General features: G+C 59.0%; 1 protein-coding gene across 2 annotated transcripts in view; it reads left to right on the forward strand.

The window, feature by feature from the left end:
* FLT4 (fms related receptor tyrosine kinase 4) overlaps positions 1-21,272 on the forward strand; it is a 47,423-nt gene extending 26,151 nt beyond the window's left edge. Inside the window, exons 11-30 of one of the 2 annotated variants that reach the window (XM_050793147.1) lie at positions 1,134-1,260; positions 2,368-2,476; positions 3,285-3,647; positions 3,936-4,082; positions 4,180-4,311; positions 4,478-4,584; positions 4,885-5,020; positions 5,455-5,559; positions 5,870-5,983; positions 6,157-6,245; positions 6,346-6,493; positions 6,924-7,018; positions 7,414-7,536; positions 8,622-8,733; positions 9,590-9,689; positions 10,089-10,194; positions 11,105-11,253; positions 12,561-12,681; positions 13,851-13,936; positions 19,342-21,272. In XM_050793147.1, coding sequence (XP_050649104.1) covers positions 1,134-1,260; positions 2,368-2,476; positions 3,285-3,647; positions 3,936-4,082; positions 4,180-4,311; positions 4,478-4,584; positions 4,885-5,020; positions 5,455-5,559; positions 5,870-5,983; positions 6,157-6,245; positions 6,346-6,493; positions 6,924-7,018; positions 7,414-7,536; positions 8,622-8,733; positions 9,590-9,689; positions 10,089-10,194; positions 11,105-11,253; positions 12,561-12,681; positions 13,851-13,936; positions 19,342-19,540 — 2,668 coding nt within the window. In that variant the 3' untranslated portion in view covers positions 19,541-21,272. Of the gene's footprint in view, positions 1-1,133; positions 1,261-2,367; positions 2,477-3,284; positions 3,648-3,935; positions 4,083-4,179; positions 4,312-4,477; positions 4,585-4,884; positions 5,021-5,454; positions 5,560-5,869; positions 5,984-6,156; positions 6,246-6,345; positions 6,494-6,923; positions 7,019-7,413; positions 7,537-8,621; positions 8,734-9,589; positions 9,690-10,088; positions 10,195-11,104; positions 11,254-12,560; positions 12,682-13,850; positions 13,937-14,735; positions 15,406-19,341 lie in introns of those variants that run through there. The other variant, XM_050793148.1, reaches the window with a different exon arrangement.
* Positions 21,273-24,467: the final 3,195 nt, after the last annotated feature.

A 24,467-nucleotide genomic window follows, 5' to 3' on the forward strand; every position in this document is an offset into this window, starting at 1 on the left:
TTGAGGAGTGGAGACCTGGCTCAGGTTTTCCTTTTAGCGAGAGATCCTGGTGTCAAACTGGGGCGGATGGGAGTTGAGAACCTAGATGGGAGATGAGGGTGGCCCCACTGGCTGTGGCTCTGCGGTGGTCAGTGGGGGTGGCTCAGTAGGGGTGGCCTCAGCCGGCCCCAAATGTCCAAGGTTCATAAGTATCCTTCTAGATCGTGTGGCCTGCAGCTCGCTGCCAGCACCTCCAAATGTCCTTCCTTCTGGGTGTGCCACCTTTATGCTCTGTGCCAAGTGATGGAGCCCTTCAGAGAGTCCCTGCTCGGCTCCTCCTCCCACAGGGGCAGACAGGAGCCTCCCTTGGGGCCCTGAGGCCACCCCCCAATCCTGGCAGGAGGCCAAGGCTGCTGGGGGTGCACACGCAGCCCAGAGGGAGGCCGCAGCTCCTAAAGCAGGAGAGAGGGAGAGGCCGGGCAGAGACGCCTCCTGGGGCAGAATGGGACTGTGCTGCCCCTGCAGCCATGTGGGCAGATCCAAGGTGGCCTCTGCAGGAAGGAGCAAGAGAAGCGGGACGGGGTGCACACGTGCGCGAGGGACAGTGGACACAGGAAGGTGGTGTCAGCAGCCTGTGTAGGACGGGTTGCCGGATCCTGAGCCTGACGGGTGGGAGACAGAGATCCAGAAACAGGCTGGGCACGGTGGCTCACGCCTATAATCCCAGCATATTGGGAGGCCAAGGCAGGCGGATCACCTGAGGTCGGGGGTTTGAGACCAGCTGACCAAGATGGAGAAACCCTGTCTCTACTAAAAATACAAAAAAATTAGATGGGCGTGGTGGCACACGCCTGTAATCCCAGCTACTTGGGAGGCTGAGGCAGGAGAATGGCTTGAACCTAGGAGGCGGAGGTTTCAGTGAGCCGAAATCGTGCCATTGCACTCCAGCCTGGGCAATAAGAGTGAAACTCCATCTCAAAAGAAAAGAAACAAAGTCCCCTTCCCATCTCCCTCACTCAGGCCCAAGGGCCAGCCTCGCCCCCCATCCCATATGAGAAGGTGACTGGGTGTGACAAGGGCTTGACCCCGCCCCCAAAGTGGGCCCTTCCTGCCTGTATCCCTTGACCTGCCCTTGCCTCTTCTGGTTCTGGCAGCCGGCGGCGGCGGCAGCGAGACCTCATGCCACAGTGCCGCGACTGGAGGGCAGTGACCACGCAGGACGCCGTGAACCCCATCGAGAGCCTGGACACCTGGACCGAGTTTGTGGAGGGGAAGAATAAGGTACAGGCCAGCCGTGCTGCTGAGTGCCCAGGGACAAGGAGAAGGGAGGAGAGAGAGGCCACTACTGCCGTGTGGTTTCCACCTGGCTTCCAGAGTGCTGGGCAGAGCGGCCGAGAGCGGGTGACCTTCCTGCAGTCTGTAGGCCTCGGCCACCCTGCCCGCAGAAAGGTCAGAGGGCCAGCCTCCGGCTTTGTGATGGAGGGCGGACCTCCGGCGGCTTCCCAGACAAGGAAGCTGAGATGCAAGGCCACCTGGCCAGGCCATGAACCCCTGAGGCCCACAGGCCCCAGGGCCAGGAGGGGACAGGGCTGGAGGCTGACCAGGTCTGCACAGAGGGCTATTGAGCCGCTGGCGCGGCCTGGGGGCAACGCCGAGAAGGGGGTACTGAACAAAGGCACCTACTTCCTCCAGTCACTTCCTGTTTTCCTACACACCTCCAGAGCCTCTTCCTGTTCCAGTCCTGGACAGGAAGTGCCCAGCTGGGGGTGGGGTGGGGGTGGGGGTCTTTGGATGGTAGGCAGGGCCTATGGCCCTTCCTCCTCCCCTGTGTCTCAGGCTTCCTACTCCCTGGGGCCTCGGTCCTTCTGGGAGCCATCCCCACCCCTGGCAGTAACCCTGGACCCAGGAGTTGCTGTTGTGGACAGTCCTGGGCTGAGGAGGGCATCTCACAAGGATCTCAGCAAGCAGCGACTGGGTTGGACCTGACCCCATCCAGAAGTGACTGGCCTTTGCTGTGACCACAGCCTGAATTCTCACCCTGGCTTGGACTGACCCTGGTGCCCCCTCAGCATAGCCACAGACTGAGCCCAGTCCCGGCCAGAGGTCTCTCTGGTCCTGCCAAAGGCTGCCCTGTGACGTCACCGCAGCCTAGGCCAGCAGTCCCGTGCACTGTCCCTTGACTTTTCTGGGCAGCTGCCTCCCCCTGCTGCCCAAGGCCTTCTCTTCCCTGCCTCACCATCCCTGGTCCTGTAGTTTCGGTCTTCTCCAGTCCAAAGCCTCAGTTTCCCCCATGACTGTGGTGGGCACAGCGACCTTCTTGCAGAAGGGGAGGGCCCAGGTTGGGAGAACTTGGGCAGGAAATGGATCCTTTTGCCTGTGCTCTCCCAGACTGTGAGCAAGCTGGTGATCCAGAATGCCAACGTGTCCGCCATGTACAAGTGTGTGGTCTCCAACAAGGTGGGCCAGGATGAGCGGCTCATCTACTTCTATGTGACCAGTGAGTGACCAGACCATCGGGGGCAGGCCTGGGTACAGGGTCAGGAGGGGGCAGGTTTGGGTGCATTGAGTTTCTGGGGTCCGTGGGGCACCCAGGAGAGAGATCCAAGGCCCACCAGTTGTAGACAGGAAAAATAGATTTGAGGGTCATCAGCATAGGGCCTGGGTGCTGGTGCACTGGGATGGAATGGTGTCCTCTGTCCCCAACCCTGAGGTTCCTCCCTCAAGGATGCCCTTGGCTCACTGCAGCTCCTCCTAGCTATACCCACTCCCACTCTCCCCTTCCCAAGCCCTGGGACCTTGTGACTCACGTGTGAATTTTGCTCTGGGGAGAAGATCTGTGGCTTACTCAGATTTTCAAATGTGCTAGTGACCTCAGGAGAGCTGAGCCCAGGAGAAGACGCCACTGGGTCCCAGAGTGTAAATCAGGGCACCAGCAGAGAGATGGAGCCCCAGAGAACACCTGGGGGCTGGGGAGGCCACAGGAGCCTGACCAGAAGGGACCAGAGAGGCAAAAGGAAATGGGCACATGGCACTGGGAAGAGCCAGGGAAGAAGACACTGTTTCAAGCTGAACATGGGGTGGGCCATGGCAAGCTTCAGGAGAGAATGAGGGTTCAAGTCTCACTGAGTGGCGTCACGGAACTCCTGATGACCTGGGCTTCTGAGGGGTGGGGGCAAGCAGTCCAGCTGGGGCTCCTCCAGGAGAGAGAGAGAGGGAGGGAAGGAGGCAGGAGACCCCGGGGCGGCAGGTGGATGGGTAAGCAAACTCCCAGGGCAGTGTCACGGGCCTTCTTCCTCCCTCCACAGCCATCCCCGACGGCTTCAGCATCGAATCCAAGCCATCCGAGGAGCTACTAGAGGGCCAGCCCGTGCTCCTGAGCTGCCAAGCCGACAGCTACAAGTACGAGCATCTGCGCTGGTACCGCCTCAACCTGTCCACGCTGCACGATGCGCACGGGAACCCGCTGCTGCTCGACTGCAAGAACGTGCATCTGTTCGCCACCCCTCTGGCCGCCAGCCTGGAGGAGGTGGCGCCTGGGGCGCGCCACGCCACGCTCAGCCTGAGTATCCCCCGCGTCGCGCCCGAGCATGAGGGCCACTATGTGTGCGAAGTGCAAGACCGGCGCAGCCATGACAAGCACTGCCACAAGAAGTACCTGTCGGTGCAGGGTGAGGCTGGCCGCGGGGAGGGCGGGGACGCGCTCTCTTCTAGCCGAAGCTGCCTCTGCCTTTGCCCCGGCATGGCTCGCCCCGGGAGGTCTATTCACAGCCCTGGCCTGCAGGAGCGCCCCCTCCTAACTATCCGCCTCCCCCTGCGGAGACGCGCCGCGCTCCTGCCCGGTGCACAAATCCTGAGTCCAGCTTTCGGGGATCCTTCCCTCCCTCTGCTCCCAGCCCAAAGAGGGTCCTCCTGCTAAGTGCAACTCCACTTAGTTCCTTCTCAACCCCTGCCCCCAGCCCTGGAGGCCCCTCGGCTCACGCAGAACTTGACCGACCTCCTGGTGAACGTGAGCGACTCCCTGGAGATGCAGTGCTTGGTGGCCGGAGCGCACGCGCCCAGCATCGTGTGGTACAAAGACGAGAGGCTGCTGGAGGAAAAGTCTGGTAGGGAGGGTGGCCCGGGGAAGGGCAGGTCCGGAGGCCCGCGAGGCCAACGACCCCAAACCCAGGTGGACCCGCCCCTCCACCCTCCCCCCTGCAGGAGTCGACTTGGCGGACTCCAACCAGAAGCTGAGTATCCAGCGCGTGCGCGAGGAGGATGCGGGTCGCTATCTGTGCAGCGTGTGCAACGCCAAGGGCTGCGTCAACTCCTCCGCCAGCGTGGCCGTGGAAGGTCCGGCCTCACCCTGCGCCCCTCAACCCCCTTCCTGCCCCCAGTTAGCGCCTTTTGTGGCCACTTCGGGCAAGTCGTGCCCATCAGAAGCGGCGCTGCCTGCAGTGCACCCTCTGCCACACACACACACACACACACACACGCCGGCCCCTTTCTGCCCACGCAGGCTCTGAAGATAAGGGCAGCATGGAGATCGTGATCCTTGTCGGTACCGGGGTCATCGCTGTCTTCTTCTGGGTCCTCCTCCTCCTCATCTTCTGTAACATGAGGAGGGTGAGTGTCCCTCCCCTCTCCTGGTGGGGTCTCTCTCAGGACTCCCCCACCCTGGCCGCCCTTAAGATAAAGAATAAGGTGCCCGCCCTAGTTGACCTGGCAGCCTTGTCTCCTGGGTAGCCTCGCAGCCCTCCACCGTGGGCTCCAACCCCGCAGAGGTTGTCTGCCTGTTACTCCATCCCCTCCTTGACTGAGAGCCCCGCAGGACATGCCATCTGTCCTGGGCAAAGTTCTGCCCCAGCCACAGTGGTACGGCCAAGTCAGTGAGCTGCCCCACTCCTCCCTGTCCCGTCCCGGCAGCCGACCCACGCAGACATCAAGACGGGCTACCTGTCCATCATCATGGACCCCGGGGAGGTGCCTCTGGAGGAGCAATGCGAATACCTGTCCTACGACGCCAGCCAGTGGGAGTTCCCCCGAGAGCGGCTGCACCTGGGTGAGGCCAGCACCAGCCTGCCCAACCCACACCTCCTGCCCCGCACACCTGCTGCAGGCTGGAGTTCCTGAATCCCTCCATTCTCCAAACTCCCACCAGGAAGTTCTGCCTGGCCTGACCTGCCCCTCTGGGCGTGGGTAACCAGAGCCTTAGCCAGGGTTCCCAGTTCCCAGGCTCCCCGAGGTCACCTGCTGCCACCCTGAGCAGGGTGGATCTGTCACACCTACCCGGGAGGATGCGCGGCTTCCTGTCCACCCTCTCCCTCTCTTCCCGCTGTGGCTCCCACGCTCTTCCTGTTTGGCAGAGAGGCTCCCCACACTCCTCCTGCTGCCAGGCCTGTCCTCCTGGACCTCTGGATGGGGCTCCCCTGCTGCCCACCTGTCTCCACCCTCACCCCATACAGCTCACCTGCAACTGGCTCCCTGCCCCGACAGGGAGAGTGCTCGGCTACGGCGCCTTCGGGAAGGTGGTGGAAGCCTCCGCTTTCGGCATCAACAAGGGCAGCAGCTGTGACACCGTGGCCGTGAAAATGCTGAAAGGTGTGGGGTCTGCGGGCGAAAGGGGCAGCCTAGCTAGTGAGGAGCAGCAGCTCTGGGTGGGCCGGTGGCATGGCAACTCAGGAAGGGAAACTGAGGCTGGGAGCCAGTCTCATCCAAGATTCTACAGGGAGGCTGCGGGAGTCAGAGCCAAGGTACCACCCGAACCCCCTGCCTCAGTGGGGCCAGCAGGATGTCCTGGGGCCTTGGTACCCCTCCCCGTGCCCAGAGTGCTGGCTGTGCCTTAGCTAAGCAGCCAGTGGCGGGAAAGGGGCCCGGATGGGGGCCGACGTGAGGCCTGTGTCCCCTCCAGAGGGCGCCACAGCCAGCGAGCACCGCGCGCTGATGTCGGAGCTCAAGATCCTGATTCACATCGGGAACCACCTCAACGTGGTCAACCTCCTGGGGGCGTGCACCAAGCCCAAGGGTACGGAGCGGGGCGGCCCGCCGGGACGGCGAGACCCTGGGCGCAGGGCGCCGCGGGCGGGAGGGGCTGCAGGGCAGGCGCTGGGAGGCCCGCGGGGGCGCGGGTGCAAATGCGGAGCGCGCCCGCAGCGCGTCCCGGGTTCCGAACGCACGGCCCGCCCCGTCCCGCCGCAGGGCCCCTCATGGTGATCGTGGAGTACTGCAAGTACGGCAACCTCTCCAACTTCCTGCGCGCCAAGCGGGAGACCTTCAGCCCCCACGCAGTGAGTGGGCGGCCCGCGGGGCGCCACGGGCGGCGGGGGAGTGGAGGCGCCTCTGCCGTGGACGCCTGGGCGCCCTCGAACCAGCTTCATGCATCCGCAGGAGAAGTCTCCCGAGCAGCGCGGACGCATCCGCGCCATGGTGGAGCTGGCCAGGCTGGATCGGAGGCCCGGGAGCAGCGACAGGGTCCTCTTTGCTCGTTTCCCGAAGAACGAGGGCGGAGCGAGGCGGGCTTCTCCAGACCAAGACGGTTAGAGCCTGGCTTCTTCCCCTTTCCTAGTGCCTGACAGGCCCGGTTACATACCATGATCAGGCACCCTAGGGAAACCCAGCCTGGGGCCCTCGGTGGGGGCTTTCATGGGAGAGTGTGGAATGGGCTCTGCCTTAGGAAGGGAAGACACCTGGGGACAATTTTCACACAGGTGTTCCACGATTGACTGGGTCATCACAGGCTGAATAGGAAATTGCCCTGCAGACCAGGCAGGCAGTTGAGGGCCAAGCAGCAGGTGCCAAGCCCCCACAGAGCAACAGTATTTACTGCTCTGGGAGTAGGACGTGGGTGTTCCGGAGGCTGAGGGGGCAGGAGAAGGGCTGAAATGCTTGTTAGCTGCTCCCTGGGGCTGGGTGGATGAAGGCCGTGGTGGAGGCGCCTCCTGAGCCCACCTCGCTCCGCTGTGCAGCTGAGGACCTGTGGCTGAGCCCGCTGACCATGGAAGATCTTGTCTGCTACAGCTTCCAGGTGGCCAGAGGGATGGAGTTCCTGGCTTCCCGAAAGGTGAGCCTCCTCTGAAGGCCCTTCAGACGGGGAAAGGGTGGTGCATCCCCACCAGTCGCCAAGAAGTGCTTGGTTCAGACTTCACCCTGCGGGGCTCTGAGGTCCACTAGCGTCTCTCCCACTTTCAGAGGAGGAAACTGCCCAAAGCAGGGAACTGACGCCCCAAAGTCTCTTGGCCGGTCAGCAGCAGAGTCTGTCTGACTCCACGACTCTCTCTGCTTCCCCACAATTTCACAAGCTGTCTCCATGATGAGTCCCGGAGATGGATAGAAATCCTTCCCCACAGGCAGGGCACCCCCACGGCCCCCACTGCTTGGGCACCCTGGAGTTTCGGGTGTGGGTGTTACCCCAGGGGCCTGCACTGACAGCCCCCATTGCGCCTCCCTGCACCCCAGTGCATCCACAGAGACCTGGCTGCTCGGAACATTCTGCTGTCAGAAAGCGACGTGGTGAAGATCTGTGACTTTGGCCTTGCCCGGGACATCTACAAAGACCCTGATTACGTCCGCAAGGGCAGTGTGAGTGCAGGCCATTGAGGAGAGGGAATGTGGGGCAAAACAGGCGATGGGGTGGGACCACAGACTGCCTGTCCAGGAGAGGGAGTGCTGGCACAGGGTGATGTGGGCTCCCTGGTTGGCCAGCCACCTGCCCAGCTGCTGGGGGACTCCCTGCCCCCAGGGGACCCTAGTGACCACCCCCCCCCACAACTTAGGCATCCTGGGGCAAGGAAGTGGAGACGGGAGTTGACAAGTGGGGCCCCAGGGCTCCAATTGGAGCTTGTGCTTTGCCCAGTGCCGTGGTCCATGCAGCAGGCCTTGACTCCCAGGGCCTGCCCTGTGGGGCCTGTGTGTGCAAGGCATTACGTGGCGTCTGTCCTAGAGATGGACCAGCTTGGTGGAGTATGTGGAACCCAGGAGGCGGAGTGTCTCATGAGTGGAGCTCAGGCAGGGCAGCAGGTGCCTGGATGAGCTTCCAAGGCGGGTCAGGGTTCCGTCCCTGGGAGAGGAAAGGTGTCAGAGAGAGGTGGAGGAGCAGGATGGGCCCAGGGCCTGGGCGTGATGGGCCATCCAGCCCAGTGTGGCCGCTGGTTGGAGGGAAGGATCAGGTGTGCACTTACAGAAACCCCCTGACACCACAGGCTGGGAAGAGAGGGGAGTAGGGGTGCTGGGGTGGAGGTAGAGGCCAGTCCAGAAGGGCCCTGGCCCTCAGGGCTCCCAGGTAGAGAGCATGAGAGGGAGACAGCTGGTGGCGGAGATGCCTCAGGAGCCCAGGAGGAGAGCGTCGGGAGTGATGGCCCAGCTTCTAGGGTAGGGACAGTGAGTAGATGGAACGTGCTTGTCAGGGGAGATGGTGAGAGTGTGCAGGGGTGCGTTTCATCAGGAGGCTGGGTTGGGGGTCTAGGGCTGGAGGAAGGCCTGTGGTCTCCCCCGATACCCCTCCCCTGAGAGCTCAGGGAAAGAGGGGTCCCCGGCAGATCCAGGAGAACAGCAGCAAGGAGGCACCTTCCACCCAGGCAGAGGGCCCTGGTAGGAGGTGCCAGAGCGCCTGGCCTCAGCCCTCTCCTCCTATCCACCATGGGACATGCTTCCCTCCGCCTCCCCAGGCCCGGCTGCCGCTGAAGTGGATGGCCCCTGAAAGCATCTTTGACAAGGTGTACACCACGCAGAGTGACGTGTGGTCCTTTGGGGTGCTGCTCTGGGAGATCTTCTCTCTGGGTGAGTGCAGGACGGGGTGCCGGTGGGGAGAGGAGGCGAGGTCACTGGTGGTTACATGACCAGCCCTGCTGGAGTAAGGGACTGGGCACCTGGAGGTATGTGCCAGGTCGTTCTGAAGCAGGGGGTTTGTGGGCCACCAAGAGCCCCCCACCTCTCCCCAGCCTGGCCCAGCCTCCGAGAGGACTTTGCCTCCAATGTGGGCCACCCTCTGTGGGGTGCACACTGAAGCTTGGGCCAGGGCTGAGCCTGTTCACGTGGCAGCCCCAGAGGGAACTCAGGGCTCAGTCAGCGGACGTGCCTACTGCAGGAGCTCCATGTAGGAGCACAGGCCCCGCTGCAGGCATGATGAAGCCTCCAGGCCAGGGTAGGGCAGTGAACTTGAATAAGTTAAAATGTCAGCAAGAGGCAACAGTGATACATGGTATTACAGAAACTAAAGGAACAGGAAGAGTGTAGGAGGCATGAGAGCTTGGGTCAGCCAGAGCGGCCCGAGGAGGGAGGTCAGTGATCCAGGACGGAGCAGCAGGGCTGGCGGGGGGCATCAGAAGCAGTGAGAGGCGAGAGAGGATTTGTTGAAACTGACCGCAGGCGGCTCCCCCGCCACTGATGATCCGGTATCCATGATGTCTGCCGTGTTGCCAGTGCGTGGATGCTCTTGGCACCCTTAGCAAGCAGGCGGCACAGTCCTCTTTTAACCAGATGAAGAACTAGAACTAGGGAGGGCCGCGACCTGCCCGGGTCCCAGGTAGAGCAGGATCGGATGAGCCGTCTCCACCCCACCACGGGGATGGGGGAAGGGACAGACGGGGTGACCTGGGGGGCTTGCTCCCCACCCACCTCCCCTTCTTGTTGTCAGGGGCCTCCCCATACCCTGGGGTGCAGATCAATGAGGAGTTCTGCCAGCGGCTGAGAGACGGCACGAGGATGAGGGCCCCGGAGCTGGCCACTCCTGCCATGTGAGCCTCCCCATGGCCCTGCAGGTGTTGGGGGCAGTAAGCATAGGGGGCGTGGGGATTGTGGCCTTGAGAAGGTGGCATCAGGGAAGCCAGGGCCAGTAGGACAGGCCTGGGCACCACCCTCAAGACACACGGGTAGTCTGTGGCATAGCTGCAACGGGCACCAGGAGGGAAGGCCGGGTGCTGTCGGAACAGACAGAACCGGGTGTTCAGGGAAAGCATCACCAGGAGGCGACGCTGGGCTAACACTTGAAGGAGGAACGAGGGTAGCCGGACAAGGGTGGGGCACGTGTCAGGAGGAGGGCAGAGTGGGTGAGAGGGCCCAGGAAGGCTGGGGGACTGAAGGTGCTGGGGCGGGGGTGGGGTGCACGCGGTCCAGCAGCCCACGTGATCCTGCAGACGCCGTATCATGCTGAACTGCTGGTCTGGAGACCCCAAGGCGAGACCTGCATTCTCGGAGCTGGTGGAGATCCTGGGGGACCTGCTCCAGGGCGGGGGCCTGCAAGTGAGCCCCTTCCCCACCCTGTTCTACTGTGGCCTTTGGCCCCTGCCCTGGGTCCCTGGCCCCAGCTGCCCCTCCAAGCCCCTCTAGGCTCTGCCCACCTCTAGGCTTGGGTAGTGCGGTCCTGGGCCCCTACCCACACCTCGTCCCCACACCCTTGCATCTTTCTGTTGAGCACACGCCCACCGCACACCTACGCTGCCTGTTCCAGATGCTGTGTGGATAGTCAGAGCCTGTCCCTGCCCAAGGGGAATCCTAGGCTGGTCCCCACTGGCCTGCGAGGCAGCCCCGTCTCGCTGGCATCATCATGATGCATTCCTTCAGCTGGTCCCGGTTCTGTCCCCCACTCCACTGAGCACACGGACCCCTGACCTGTGTGTCCTGACGTCTCTCCCTCCCCACGTGGTGCTCCTCCAGGGTGGGGGATGGGCCTGCTCGTGACCCAGCTCAAAGTGGGGCCTGGAGCAAGGACCCAGGAGCGGCCTGTTGCCCAGGCCTAGGGACTGGGATGGGTGCTGTGGCTCTAGTTCCATCCAGAGAAGGTAGGAAGTGTTGGCCCCAGTTCCTGAGGCTGCAGGCTCAGCCGGGGACTGGAGGACGGATGATCCGGCCGAGCCCCGGCCTGCCCCACCTGCCTTATCCATAAACGAGGTACCTGGAAGGGCTGTAGGGAGAATTTGGCGAGGTTGGCACAGCCGGCATTCTGCTACCTTGGCCCCTTACCTGTCTTGACGGCTGAAATGTGCTGGCTTCTGCACAAGCTCGATTCCTTCTTGGAGCACTCACGTGCCCGCATGGTCTGTTAGGACCCTATTTCAGGGCTCAGGAGCCCAAGTAGTCCCGAGTGTAGGGCTGAGGGCTGAGGGCAGCGGCTGGTGGTTTCTGGCCCGGCTGCCTCTCCTGTTCCCGCCAGGAGGAAGAGGAGGCCTGCATGGCCCCACGTGGCTCTCAGAGCTCAGAAGAGGGCAGCTTCTCGCAGGTGTCCACCGTGGCCCTACACATCGCCCAGGCTGACGCTGAGGACAGCCCGCCAAGCCTGCAGCGCCACAGCCTGGCCGCCAGGTCAGCTGTCCTGTGGGTCCAGGAATGGGGTGGGAGAAAGCCATGTGGACAGGGTGCATTTTATCCCTCTGCGTCTTTGGGGGAAAGCATATCATGCGACGTCAGAGACCAGTGTGCACGAACCCAGAGCACAGAGCGGCTTTAAATGACCTGCCGCAGTTCCCCTCCAAGGCCATGTGACCTGGCTGCGTGCTTGTTTTTGAGTCCTGTCCACCCACCAGTGTCCCCTCACCCCAACATCAAGGGTACTTCTTTTTCTTTTTTTTTTTTTTGAGATGGAGTCTCGCTCTGTCACCCAGGCTGGAGTGCAGTGGCGGGATCTCAGCTCACTCCAAGCTCTGCCTCCCAGATTCACACCATTCTCCTGCCTCAGCCTCCCGGGTAGCTGGGACTACAGGCGCCCACCACCACTCCCAGCTAAGTTTTTGCATTTTTTAGTAGAGACGGGGTTTCACTGTGTTAGTCAGGATGGTCTCAATCTCCTGACCTTGTGATCCACCCATCTTGGCCTCCCAAAGTGCTGGGATTACAGGCGTGAGCCACTGCGCCCGACAAGGGTGCTTTTCTCACGGAGAGGTGGAGTGGACTGTGTTTGGGCCAATATTCCTCCCAGGAGTCTCTGATTATCTAAATCATTGACTACTCTGGGGGTGAGTCCCCAAGAGTCCCTGGGAGAAGGGAAGGTCTCCAACTGAGGCATGGTCAGGAGGAGAACATAACTTAATTCCCAGAACTCTGCCCAGGCTCTCTTATCCCTGGCATTTCACACTCAGGATGGCTGTGCCGCCCACATTCACACCAGCGTTGCTGAGATGCAGGCTCTGCCCCAGCACATGGCAGGGCTAGTCCTCGGGGACAACCACAGTGAGCTAGATTTTGCCAGGCTCCTTCCACCAACCCCGCAACATGTGCCTTAGCGCACACACGTGTGGGCAGGGCAGTCAGCAGCTTGCAGCCCCGGGGCTGCCTGGCTGGCCCAGGGTAGCCCATCCCCGGGAGGAGCTCCATGCCCCACGGGGCTGGATGCCCCCTCACTTCCCATCACAGAGCTCAGCAGTGGACTCGGGAGGAAACACGGCCCAGGGTGGAGGTGCACACCCAGGCCCTGCTGCTGAGGCTGTGGGGTAGACATCTGAGGCCAGGCCCACGGAGGAGCCCCTGCCAGCACTCAGACCCAGGCCCGTCCATACTCCTGCCCCAGGCTGGGGGTCCTTTCCAGCGGAAGAGGAGGCACAGGGACAGCAGAGAGAACTTCGAGGAGAGTTGTTGGGGTGCATTCCTCAGTACCTTCTGATTTCTCCCCACAGGTATTACAACTGGGTGTCCTTTCCCGGGTGCCTGGCCAGAGGGACTCAGACCCATGGTTCCTCCCGGATGAAGACATTTGAAGAATTCCCCATGACCCCAATGACCTACAAGGCCTCTGTGGTACTTCACATGAAGGGCGGGGACTGTGCTCTCGGGTCAGGGCTGGGGCCACCTCGGGAGGCAGCCTCGGAAATTCGTAAGGCAAATGGCAGAAACCAATTGCAGGCTTTTTAACAGAAAAGACTATCCTTTTAAAGTGCAAGTCCAGGCCAGGCATGATGGCTCACGCCTGTAATCCCAGCACTTTGGGAGGCCGAGGTGGGCGGATCATGAGGTCAGGAGATCGAGACCATCCTGGCTAACACGGTGAAACCCCGTCTCTACCGAAAATACAAAAAATTAGCTGGGCGTGGTGGCGGCGCCTGTAGTCCCAGCTAGTTGGGAGGCTGAGGCAGGAGAATGGCGGGAACCCGGGAGGCGGAGCTTGCAGTGAGCCGAGATCGCGCCACTGCCCTCCAGCCTGGGCAACAGAGGGAGACTCCCATCTCAAAAAAAGAAAATGCAAGTCCAGGGAGAGCCTTGGGCACATCTGGGCCCTCCTACGATGCCACGTCTCACAGCTGCTTTCTGTCCTATGCCCTCGTCGCCCCCACACGAGGCCTCCCCTCCTCAGCAGAAACCCCAGGGGAAGGACAGCTCCTCCTCCTCGGTGGCAGGTTCGGGAGTCCTGGGCCTGGTCAGTGAGCGCTGGGCAGAGGGGCCCCATGGGAGCCCTTGGCCAGACCTCAGGGACCTGGGTTCCTGCCTTCAGGGCCACTTGAAGACGCTGGGGGACTCTGAAAAGATCACAGTTTCCCTCCCGTGTGATTCAGAATAAAAACTACACAAGCCACAGTGAAAGGGTAACAAAGCCCCCCAGGTCGGGAGGCAGCCTCACAATGACCGTTTTTTGAACTACGAGCTGCCGGGTTGTGAGTCCTCTCCCTGGTTCTCCCGCGGCTCCTGCTCTTTGCACACTGAGCATAGGCTTGGCCACCATGGAGGTCCCCCAGTGTGAGGTGTCCACGGGCCAGACACAGCCCCCCAACCTCAGTGTCTGCCTCCGAGGCAGGGGCATGTGACCCTCACCCTGGGATGGAATGGACACCTTGTTTCCGGCTCAGTGTCCCAGGGACGGGTGTTAGGTCAGCTGCACCGCAGGGTCATGCCGCGCTGTCCTGGCTGGGGGTAGCTGCCCTGCAGGAGGGCCTCAGGCGGGGCCCACAGCCTGGCTTGTCCTCTTCACACAGGACAACCAGACGGACAGTGGGATGGTGCTGGCCTCGGAGGAGTTTGAGCAGATAGAGAGCAGGCATAGACGAGAAAGCGGCTTCAGGTAAGGGCTTCGTGAGCCTCCTGCACTGCCGGTGTTGACATTGCCTTCCCCTGGAGGAGGGAGGCTGGGGCCTGGGCGTGCCCAGCCCTCTTCCTGGAACCTCTCGTGGCTCCCTGTGACCTTTCCACATGTTCAAGGTGAGCTGCCCTGAGACTCCCCTCCTCACCTGGCACCACAGCAGCCCCTCCCCGCCGCATGCTGACCACCTGCGTGCCGGTCCCAACACCTCCCTGTCACCTGACAGAGCTCAGACGCTGTGTCTTTCTGACACCACGCAGAACCCACCATGCCCGGGGCACACACACCCTCCTCCAGGCTGGGGAGGCCGCCCCAGCCCCAAAACACCTGAACTTCATCCAGTGGCTGCAGAGCCAGGTAGATACTGTAATCTGAACTGGCTGGTGTAGGGTCTGACCCTACAGAGCTTAGCAGGTGTTCTCCCCATCTGTGGAGATGAGAGATCGTAAGAAACAAAGACACAAGACAAAGAGATAAAGAGAGAACAGCTGGGCCGGGGAGCCACTACCACCAAGATGCGGAGACCGCTAGTGGCCCCGAACGGCTGGGCGCGCTGATATTTACTGCGTGCAAGACAAGGGAGCAGGGTAAGGAGAGTGAGTCGTCCAAGTGATTGACAAGGTCAAGCAAGTCATGTGACCGTGGGACAGGGGGCCCTTCCCTGCTAGGTAGCCAAAGCAGAGAGGAAAGGCAGCATACGTCAGCGTTTTCTTCTGTGCACTTACAAGAAAGATCAAAGACTTCAAGACTTTCACTATTTCTTCTACCGCTGTCTTCTAAGAACTTCAAAGAGGAACCAGGAGTACGGGAGGAGCATGAAAGTGGACAAGGAGTGTGACCACTGAAGCACAGCACCACAGGGAGGGGTTTAGGCCGCCAGATGACTGCGGGCAGGCCTGGATCATATCCAGCCTTCCACAAGAAGCTGGTGGAGCAGGGTGTTCCCCGACTCCTCCAAGGAAAGGAGACTCCCTTTCACGGTCTGCTAAGTAACGGGTGCCTTCCCAGACACTGGCGTTACCGCTTGACCAAGGAGCCCTCAAGCGGCCGTTATGCAGGCGTGACAGAGGGCTCACCTCTTGTCTTCTTCGTCACTTCTCACAGTGTCCCTTCAGCATCTGACCCTATGCCCACGGGTTATTCCTTGGTAATATGACTAATACATCAAAGAGTAATATCAAAAGCTAGTGATTAATAATGTTGATGCTAATGATCAATAATGTCCATGATCATCTATCTAATTTGTATTATGACTATTCTTATAACTGTTTTCTGTGTTATACTGAAACAGTTTGTGCCTTCAGTCTCTTGCCTCGGCACCTGGGTAATCCTTCGCCCACAGGCTGGGATGTATTTTGGCAACAGAGAAATACCCACATATGACTGTCCAGATAGAAAGTGAACTCTATTTGCTCAACATGATAGCCAGGGGAAAAACAGTTTTGGCCAACTTGAACATTGAAACTTTTAAGTGTATAGATTAAACAAAGACTTTAGTGTCTACTTAAAAGATTCACTTTATTTATTTATTTATTTATTTATTTATTTATTTATTTTGAGACAGGGTCTCACTCTGTCTTCCAGGCTGGAGTGCAGTGGTGTGATCTCAGCTCACCACAACCTCCACCTCCCAGGTTCAGGTGATTCTCCTGCTTCAGCCTCTTGAGTAGCTGGGATTATAGGAGTGCGCCACCATGCCCAGCTATTTATTTATTTATTTTTATTTATTTATTTTTTTAATTTATTTTTGAGACGAAGTCTCACTCTGTCGCCCAGGCTGGAGTGCAGTGGCCGGATCTGAGCTCACTGCAAGCTCCACCTCCCGGGTTTACGCCATTCTCCTGCCTCAGCCTCCCGAGTAGCTGGGACTACAGGTGCCCGCCACCACGCCCAGCTAGTTTTTTGTATTTTTTAGTAAAGATGGGGTTTCACCGTGTTAGCCAGGATGGTCTCGATCTCCTGACCTCGTGATCCACCCCTCTTGGCCTTCCAAAGTGCCGGGATTACAGGCTTGAGCCACCGCGCCCGGCCTATTTTTTTTATTTTTAGTAGAGACAGAGTTTCACCACATTGGCCAGGCTGATCTTGAACTCCTGGCCTCAAGTGATCTGCCCGCCTCAGCCTCCCAGTGTGCTGTGATTACAGGTATGAGCCACCGTGCCCGGCTTATCAGCTGACTCCTGTTAGTACCTGGTTTTGGAAAATTAATGGTGGTCACGTTACGGAAATAGCTTTGGGCTAATTTTTCTTCACCAAACAGCATTTTGACCTGCAAAAAACAAGGTAATTAAGTCAAAGGTATGGCAGAGGATGATTGCCACGTAAATTCAAACCTCTGCACACCTTCAAAAAACAGCATAGCTCCTTGAGATCAAAGAAGGCTGCTCAGCCTGCGCCTGTGGCTCAGCTAGGAGAGAAACTCGGTACACAGACCATGGGGTGATGGAGGAGACGGGGCTGCGAGGAGACCTCCCTTGTCAAGTCCGAGGCACTGGGCAGCCATCCTGCTTCTGAAAGGGCAGCGAGCCAGAAGGGAGTGCAGCTCCTTGGATGCTTGGTGGTAGAGGAAGAAGAAAGTTCCGGAAGATAAGGGTCCTAAGGAAGCAAGATAGCATCCAGAAGTCAGAAGAAGACAGATGAGCACACAATGGATTTGTGCGTTTGGAAACTGCACCACCCTGTATCGGCAGCAGAGGGCACTGTTCTTTGTCCTCTGTTCATGATGAGCCAAGAAGAGGTTCCACAGGTCCCTGGCGGGTGCGTTCGCTTGGCATACAGAGTGCTCCCCACACAGGTGCAAGGAGAGGATGTGCCTTGTGGGGTGTGTGGGGAGCAGAAGGAGGAATCTATCTGTCTGGTCCTTCGCTGTCTCCTCTTAACCCCTGGTCGGCACTCGCCCCATGGGGGATTACCTGCTCCTCACTCCTGGGTTACACCGTCCAGCCCCTTCAGTGCCCACTTCGGACGCCAGAGCCCATGCCCATACATGTGGCGTTTCACCTGCATCTGTGGGTGGAAGGAGATCAGGAAACTCTGGGCTCGTGGTCACTCAGCATGACTGCATGGAGCCAGTGGAAGGCCCAGCTCTTTTGGGTGAGAGACTGGCCGGCCCCTGGAGGCAGGATGATACGGAACGTAGATGCAGCCTTCAGAAGGAAGAAGGCAGTCAAAGGAACTTGAGATGATGCCAAAGATATAGGTTTGATGTGGCACTTTTAAGTGAAGAAATGTAGGATGCCACCAAAATCCCTAATCCCACCCACAGGAGAAGTGGCTCTTTCTGTGTAGAAAATCCTAACACGAATAATCCTGAACCTCCAAAAAAGCACCATCCATCCAAAGTTACAGGAACAAGACAGAACATTAGAGTTAAAACTTCCCAGTAGACAACTGTTTAAATTAAGCAGGAAAATGAACAAAATACTCCAACGTGAATTAAACATATAATGAAACAAGCAGTGGCACCGTGAATCTGATATTCAAAAGTTCAGAATAGAAATGGACGGACAATGTGATGATACAAACGAGAGCAGACTAAATTCAGGAAAGAAATGGAAATAAAACATAGATTCGGCCAGGCAGTAGCTCTCACCTGTAATCACAGCACCTTGGGAGACGAGGCCTGGAGTTCCAGACCAACCTGGGCAACAGAATGAGACCCTGTCTCTACAAATAATTTTAAAAATTAGCTGGGTGTGGTGGCCCACGCCTGTGGTAGCAGCTACTCGGCAGGCTGAGGTGGGAGAGTTGCTTGAGCCCAGAAGGTTGAGGCTACAGTGAGTCATGATCGTGCCACTGCAGTCTAGCCTAAGCAACACAGCAAGACCCCATTTTGGGGGAAAAAAAACTAAATCCTTTCTAAAACTAGGGCACCACAGGGACAATATGTATGACCAGACTGACAGTGGCAGACACAGAGGATGGATGTGAAAAGAAAACAAAACTGAAATAAAAGAGACAAAAGGATCAGAAATAGAAAAGATCCAATATACATAAAATTGGGAGTCCCAGAGGAAGAAGATGCAAACAGTAAAATAACTAGTATTTTAAACTTACAGTCAAGAGTTTTCAGTAGCACTATGCAAAGCACCAAACAAGTAATCAACATCTTCAAAAAATGCAAAGAAAGCACTGAGGATGGTGCAGGATGGGGCAGGCAGAGAGGAGGGGAGGGGCAGAAACCACCTCCTAGGCCAAGGCAAGAAGCTGGATTTCCTTCGTGGAGTGACTGGAAGCCGTTGGAGGGTGTGTCAGGAGGAGAATGACATAGTGTAACTTGAAGGACCTCTCTGAAGGGTGGAGCACCAGGAGGCCATGGTGGAAGCAGAGCAGTCTGCAGGAGGGTGTCAGAGCCGGCAAGGATGCAGTGGACTCCGCAGGAGGGGCCGAGAATGGAGAAGCCCGCATGTGTCCTGGAGTTACAATGGGCAGATCTGGCTGGATGGGATCTGGATGGATGGGATCTGGATGGATGGATATGGATGGATGGGATCTGGATGGATGGATATGGATGGATGGATATGGATGGGATCTGGATGGATGGATCTGGATGGATGGGATATGGATGGATGGATATGGATGGATCTGGATGGATGGATATGGATGGATGGATATGGATGGATGGATATGGATGGATGGATCTGGATGGATGGGATCTGGATGGATGGATCTGGATGGATGGGATCTGGTTGGATGGATATGGATGGATGGATATGGATGGATTGGATATGGATGGACGGGATCTGGATGGATGGGATATGAAGAGTGAGGGGAAGGAGGAGGCAAGGAGAACCCCAAGGTGCTCCAGCAGCTGAGGGGACTTTGGTGCCGTTCACTGAGACGGGCAAGACAGAGTGAGAACTGGGTTGGGGATGAAGTTGGACATTCTTCACAGTCTCGTGTCGAGGCTCGGACAAAGCTCCAGTGAGTGCCAAATCCGATCAATCCACTTTGCTGTTTAGTCTAGTCTGCGTGTGTTTTTTGAAGTCTGAGCATGTCCCATGCTCCGCTGTGTCCTTGGTGGTTCCTATCAGACCCCGACAGGGGTCCGGTCCCTCCTCCTCGTTGTTCATTTGTCTGTTTTTGAGGCCGAGTCTCACTTTGTCGCCCAGGCTAGAGCGCAGCGGCATGATCTTGGCTCATGAAACTTCCACCTCCTGGGCTCGAGCAATTATTTCACTTAGCTGAGGCCACAGGCCTGCACCACGCCTGGGTAACTTGTATTTTTTGTAGAGACGGGGTTTCCCCATGTTGCCCGGGCTGGTCTCTAACTCCTAGCCTGAAGCCATCCGCCTGCTTCAGCCTCCCAAAGTACTGGGATTACCAGTGTGCACCGCCCGCCACCCGGCCTTCTTCTCTTACTAACTCCACCTTCCATGTCTTGGCAGCTGTAAAGGACCTGACCAGAATGTGGATGTGACCAGGGCGCACCCTGACTCCCAAGGGAGGCGGCGGCGGCCTGACCGGGGGACCCGAGGAGGCCAGGTGTTTTACAACAGCGAGTATGGGGAGCTGTCCGAGCCAAGCGAGGAGGACCACTGCTCCCCGTCTGCCCGTGTGTCTTTCTTCACAGACAACAGCTACTAAGCAGCATCGGACGAGGCCCCCAGCACTCGGGGGTTCAGGCCCAGCAGGGCGGGCAGAGGGCTGGACACCCAGGTTGGGAACTCGTCTGGTTTAACTCTGGTGGCGCAGGAGTGTGCTTCCCTCTCTGCAAGCTTCCCAGCTGGGAAGAGCAGAACTCCAGGCCCCAGGCGCCTGGGATTCTGTCACCACAACTGGCCAGGGCCACGCTCCAGCTGCCCGGGCTCCTCCCCCTGAGATTCAGATGTCATTTAGTTCAGCGTCCACGGGTGCTGGCCCCGGGGCCAGCCCTTCCCATGGGAATGTCTCTGATGACCTCTTTCGTCACACTGGGTGGCGGCTGGTCCCTGTTTTCCCGTGAGGAATCTGGTCTGGGAGTCACAGTGATGGAGGTCAAGGCACACCGGAGCAGAGTCTCCCGAACGCCGTGTCCTCCACAGGCACACAGCCGTTCTTCCCGTGGAGGCCGGCTGGCCTCACCTGCCCCTTCACAGTTGAAGGGAGGGGGGCTGTGTTTCCATCTCAAAGAAACAAGGGAGGAGGAATTTGCAGTGTCCTCTTCTGGGCCTGACCAAACAGGTAACTAGCCCCTGGGGTGGCCGCTGGTATGACAGACCGGTGACACAGGCAGCCTGCACACCCGAGCCTGGGTGTCGAGAGCCATTCTGCAGGTCTTTTTCAACAGCTTCGCAGACTGTATAGCTGCTGTGAAGAATTTGCTTTCCAAATTCAGCGTGGAAGACGCCCAGGGACAGTTACACTGAGTCTAGATGACTCTGGCGCCCGCCCCCGGTCAGGGCCAGCAGAGCAGTCAGAGCCTCTGGAGGAGGCCCCCCGCTCTCCCACCTGGAGTCCCACCTGGCCCAGACTCGAAGGAGCCTGGGTCTGGAGCTGCCGGTCCGGTTCTTCCCTTTAGAGCCAGGACCTGGTCCTGGAGCCTTTAGGACCTGCCACCTGCGGCCCCTCCCAAGCCGTGAACCAGCTCATGAGAGATGAGCACCATGGGATCCACTCAGGAAGGCTCGGGGCTGGCACGAAGGACCACCCAGCATTGCCCTGTGCCACCCAGCACTCAGTGGACATTCTGGGGCCCTGCCTCCGGCCTTTTCCTGGCCTGCGCCTGACATCAGCACCCTGGCTGGTCAGAACGCCACCCTCCCAGAGGAGCAGCCAGAGATCCTCTGAAGGCTGGAGCCATTCTGCTCAGGACCCCTATCCCAGCTCAGAGTGCCCCAACACCTCACCAGGAGAAAGACCCACGTCCCCCTGTTAGAACCACGGAGACTCACCACCACCCTGACTCCCCAAACCCACCCCACAAGACGCTTGCAGGACAGGCTCCACGCAGCGAGCAGGGGCTCGCTCAGCTGACCCTCCCGTCCCCTCCCCTCCCACCTCCCTTCCCTTCCCACCTCCCCTCCCCTCCCCACCTCCCTCAGTGCATGTTACTCCAGGATACGTTGAATGCATGTATAAGGTCATCTTCATCGTCCCTGGGACCTCCTTCCTCCACACCTCCTCCAACGTGGGACTGGCCTGTCCGGCTTCCCTAAGAGGAGCCCGAGGCTGTTCTCTGCAGAGGACCAGCCCGCCCGGTGCGCACCTCTCCTCTCTCCTCACTGCCCACCCAGGCATGTACCCGGAAGAAAACCAACTATGCCTTTCTAGACCATGTTCTCAGAAAAGATGGAAAATATTTAACAAGAGATAATAATAAATCTGGTGCCAGTCTGTGTGTGTGTGTTGGGGACACGAGTGTTGCTTTTGTTGTGTTTGCTTCTGTAATCTAAATGGGAATACAGAAAAGTCCCCACACTGGGTTTGGACTTTTTTTTTTTTTTTTTTTTTGAGATGGAGTTTCGCTCTTTCGCTCAGGCTGGAGTTCAGTGGCGCGATCTCAGCTCACTGCAACCTCGTCTTCCGGTTTCAAGCGATTCTTCTGCCTCAGCCTCCTGAGTAGCTGGGATTACAGGCGACTGCCACCTCGCCCGGCTACTTTTTATATTTTTAGTAGAGGTGGGGTTTTACCATGTTGGCCAGGCTGGTCTCGAACTCCTGGCCTCAGCCTCCCAAAGTGCTGGGATTACAGGCATGAGCCACCGTGCCCGGCCGCTTTTCTTGTTTTGGTTGGTTGGTTTGTAGAAATGAGGTCTCACTGTGTTGCCCAGGCTGGATTTGGACATTTTAACTTTCCATTATAATTGACTGAATCTAGCCACTGACCTTGACCTATGCATCAACCCAAGTGTCCACCAACAGGGCATCCTCCCGTGCCCAGGCCTGAGCTGCTCTCCAAGCCCAAAGTATGCCCCTGTGTGGTGGTCACTGAAACACCTCCCCACTCCCATCCTGTACCACTTTCCTAGTGGGGCTGCACTCACACTTCTGGGCTCCTCTGGTCCTTCCTCTGTTGGACCTTCAGGGCTGGGCTCAAGTGTCCCTCCAGGTTCCAGCCACCTTCTCACACCCAGAGCACCACTCACTCCAGGCTGTGTGGATGGAAACAGCCAGTGAGCAGGGAGGGAGGGAGGAGTCACACCAGGCTACAGTGTGTGCCCACCGTGAGGGGCCCTTGGTCCCTCCTGCCTCCCAAGAACCTTCTCACCTTCTCCTCTCAGGCTCCAGCCCTTCTCCGGGTGCCACCGCCCGCCTCTGCCTCCTACCTCCACCCCAGCCCTTCACTCTTCATTTCTGCCAAGAGCCCTTAGTCACCTGCTTGGAGGAGGTTTGGGGTCCAGGACGTGTCCGAATGTCCTTTGATGCTATTGCCCCATGCTGTGGGGCACTGCTTAGGCCCAGGCGTTTGTGTCCAGCAGGCAGAGCCCCTGAGTGGCTGCTCAGAGCTACACATGGTCCTAGGACCTGGGGTTGGAACTTAAAGGCCGCAGCCCTGCTGTGGAGTGAAGAAGAGTGAGGAGGAAGACCAGAGGGACAGGCGAGGGAGGGGAGTGGGAGGTGGGACAGGAGGCCACCAGGGCCCTAGGGCCTGAGAGCCCAGCGTTGGGTCTGTTTCTTATTTTAAGGCTGGAGGGGCATTCTGAGATGGGCTGACGTCTTTGACTGACATGTTTGCTCTGAGAAGGAGGAATCTCGAAGGAGCTTGGCGGGGCCTGCAGGGGGCAGCCCCAGGGGTGCGAGGATGGCTCTGGAAGGCCCTCTGGAAGAGGAGCTCCGTTATTAGCCGCCTGAATCCAGTGCAGAGTCCTACAGACACCCACATCGGATATTTGGGGAAAATCCTTTCCTCAGTGGTCTTCTCCAGCCGCCCCGGGACCTGCATCCTTGACGCCTCACCTGAGGCCCTGGGTGTCCTTGGCTGAGGAGGGGTTGAGCCAAAGTCCCAGGCAGGCTGGGAGGACGTCATGGGGACGGAGCCAAAGTCCCAGGCAGGCTGGGAGGACGTCATGGGGACGGAGCCAAAGTCCCAGGCAGGCTGGGAGGACGTCATGGGGACGGAGAGCCTGACTCCAGCCCAGGGTCTTTGTGGCTTTCTCAGTTCTGGGAGGCACCAGGTCCAGATGGGAGGAAGAGCCCGGAAGAGAAGGGGGAGCACACGAGCAGCAGCCGGGTCTGCAGGGGGTGCCGGGGTACTGGCGGGCTAGGAGACCAGAGGGCTGCCCCGGAGAACTCCCGCCCTAGACGCTCATTGTGCTTAGGCGGAGGGAATCCAAAAAGCAACTTCCAGCACCAACACAGGCTCCCCTCCCTCTCATTTCCCCACCCCATCCCTACCCCATTACCACTCCCAGGCCACTCCACCCCAGTAGGCCCAAATCGACTTTGTTTTTTGTTTTTTGTTTTTGAGACAAAGTTTCTCTCTGTCACCCAGGCTGGAGTGCAGTGGTGCAGTCATAGCTCTCTGCAGCCTTCATCTCCTGTGCTCAAGCGAGATCCTCTCGCCTCGGCCTCCTGAGTAGCTGGGACTACAGGGCTCACTATACCTAGCTTCCGGTAGACTCTTGAAGCTGTGTGCTTAGTCCAGATAATCAGCCACAGTGTCCAAGGTGCTGGCCAGTCCCCGGGCCCGGGGCCATCTCCACCCCAATCTCTGCATGTGGATTCGGGGGGGGGGACCACAGCATCACTGAGAGGGGGCTGCCTTTGTGCCTTTGGCAACCACCAAATGAGGCCTGGGTCTCGTCTGCCACTGGGCAGAGAGCCTGGGGCAGGCTGGGCTCTGGGGGCTCCTCAGGGCTGGGAGCAGAGGATGGGATATCAGACGTGGCACCCTGCAGCTGGTGAGCCTGAGCCAGCACCTGCCCTCGGAGTCTCGGTTTCTCAGTCATGACTGCCGCCTTGCAGGGCTGTGGTGATAAAAGCCATAAGGCCCCAGTGGTGCTGGGAGAGACCCACCCAGGTAAAAGCCCCTCTTCCGACCAAGTGATGTGAACAGGGGCATGTGGCCCCCACTGACTCGCCCACCCACCCACGCAACAGTTAACACCACATGCTCCCACCCATTCCCCATGTGCCCGATGGACTGAAGGTTTGTGTCCTCCTGAAATGCGCGTGTTGAAATCCTACCCCCAGTGTGATGGTGTTAGGAGGCGGGGCCCTTGGCAGGTAAGTAGGTCATGAGGGTGGAGCCCCTGGGAATGGGATTAGTGTCCTTACAAGAGGAGGAGCTCCCTAGCCCCCTTTCCACCGTGTGAGAAGTCAGCTGTCAGGAAACCAGGAATCGGCCCTCACCAGACCCCGGACCTGCCTGCGCCTTCATCTTGGCCTTCCCGGCTTCCAGGACTGTCAGAAAGAAATGTGAGCCCAGCCTCAAAGCAGTGTGCGTAGGGGAAATGCGTCCCTCCTGAGAGCGAACTGGGAGGTGTCTGAGGTCAGCAAGCGTCCCCCACTCCCCCCACCCTTGTTCAGCTCTGGAGGAGTATCTGGCTGCAGCCGCCACCGCGGGGAGAGGGGACAATCTCCCCTTCCTGGG

Source organism: Macaca thibetana, chromosome 6, assembly GCF_024542745.1.
Source record: "Macaca thibetana thibetana isolate TM-01 chromosome 6, ASM2454274v1, whole genome shotgun sequence".
Lineage (NCBI taxonomy): Eukaryota > Metazoa > Chordata > Mammalia > Primates > Cercopithecidae > Macaca > Macaca thibetana.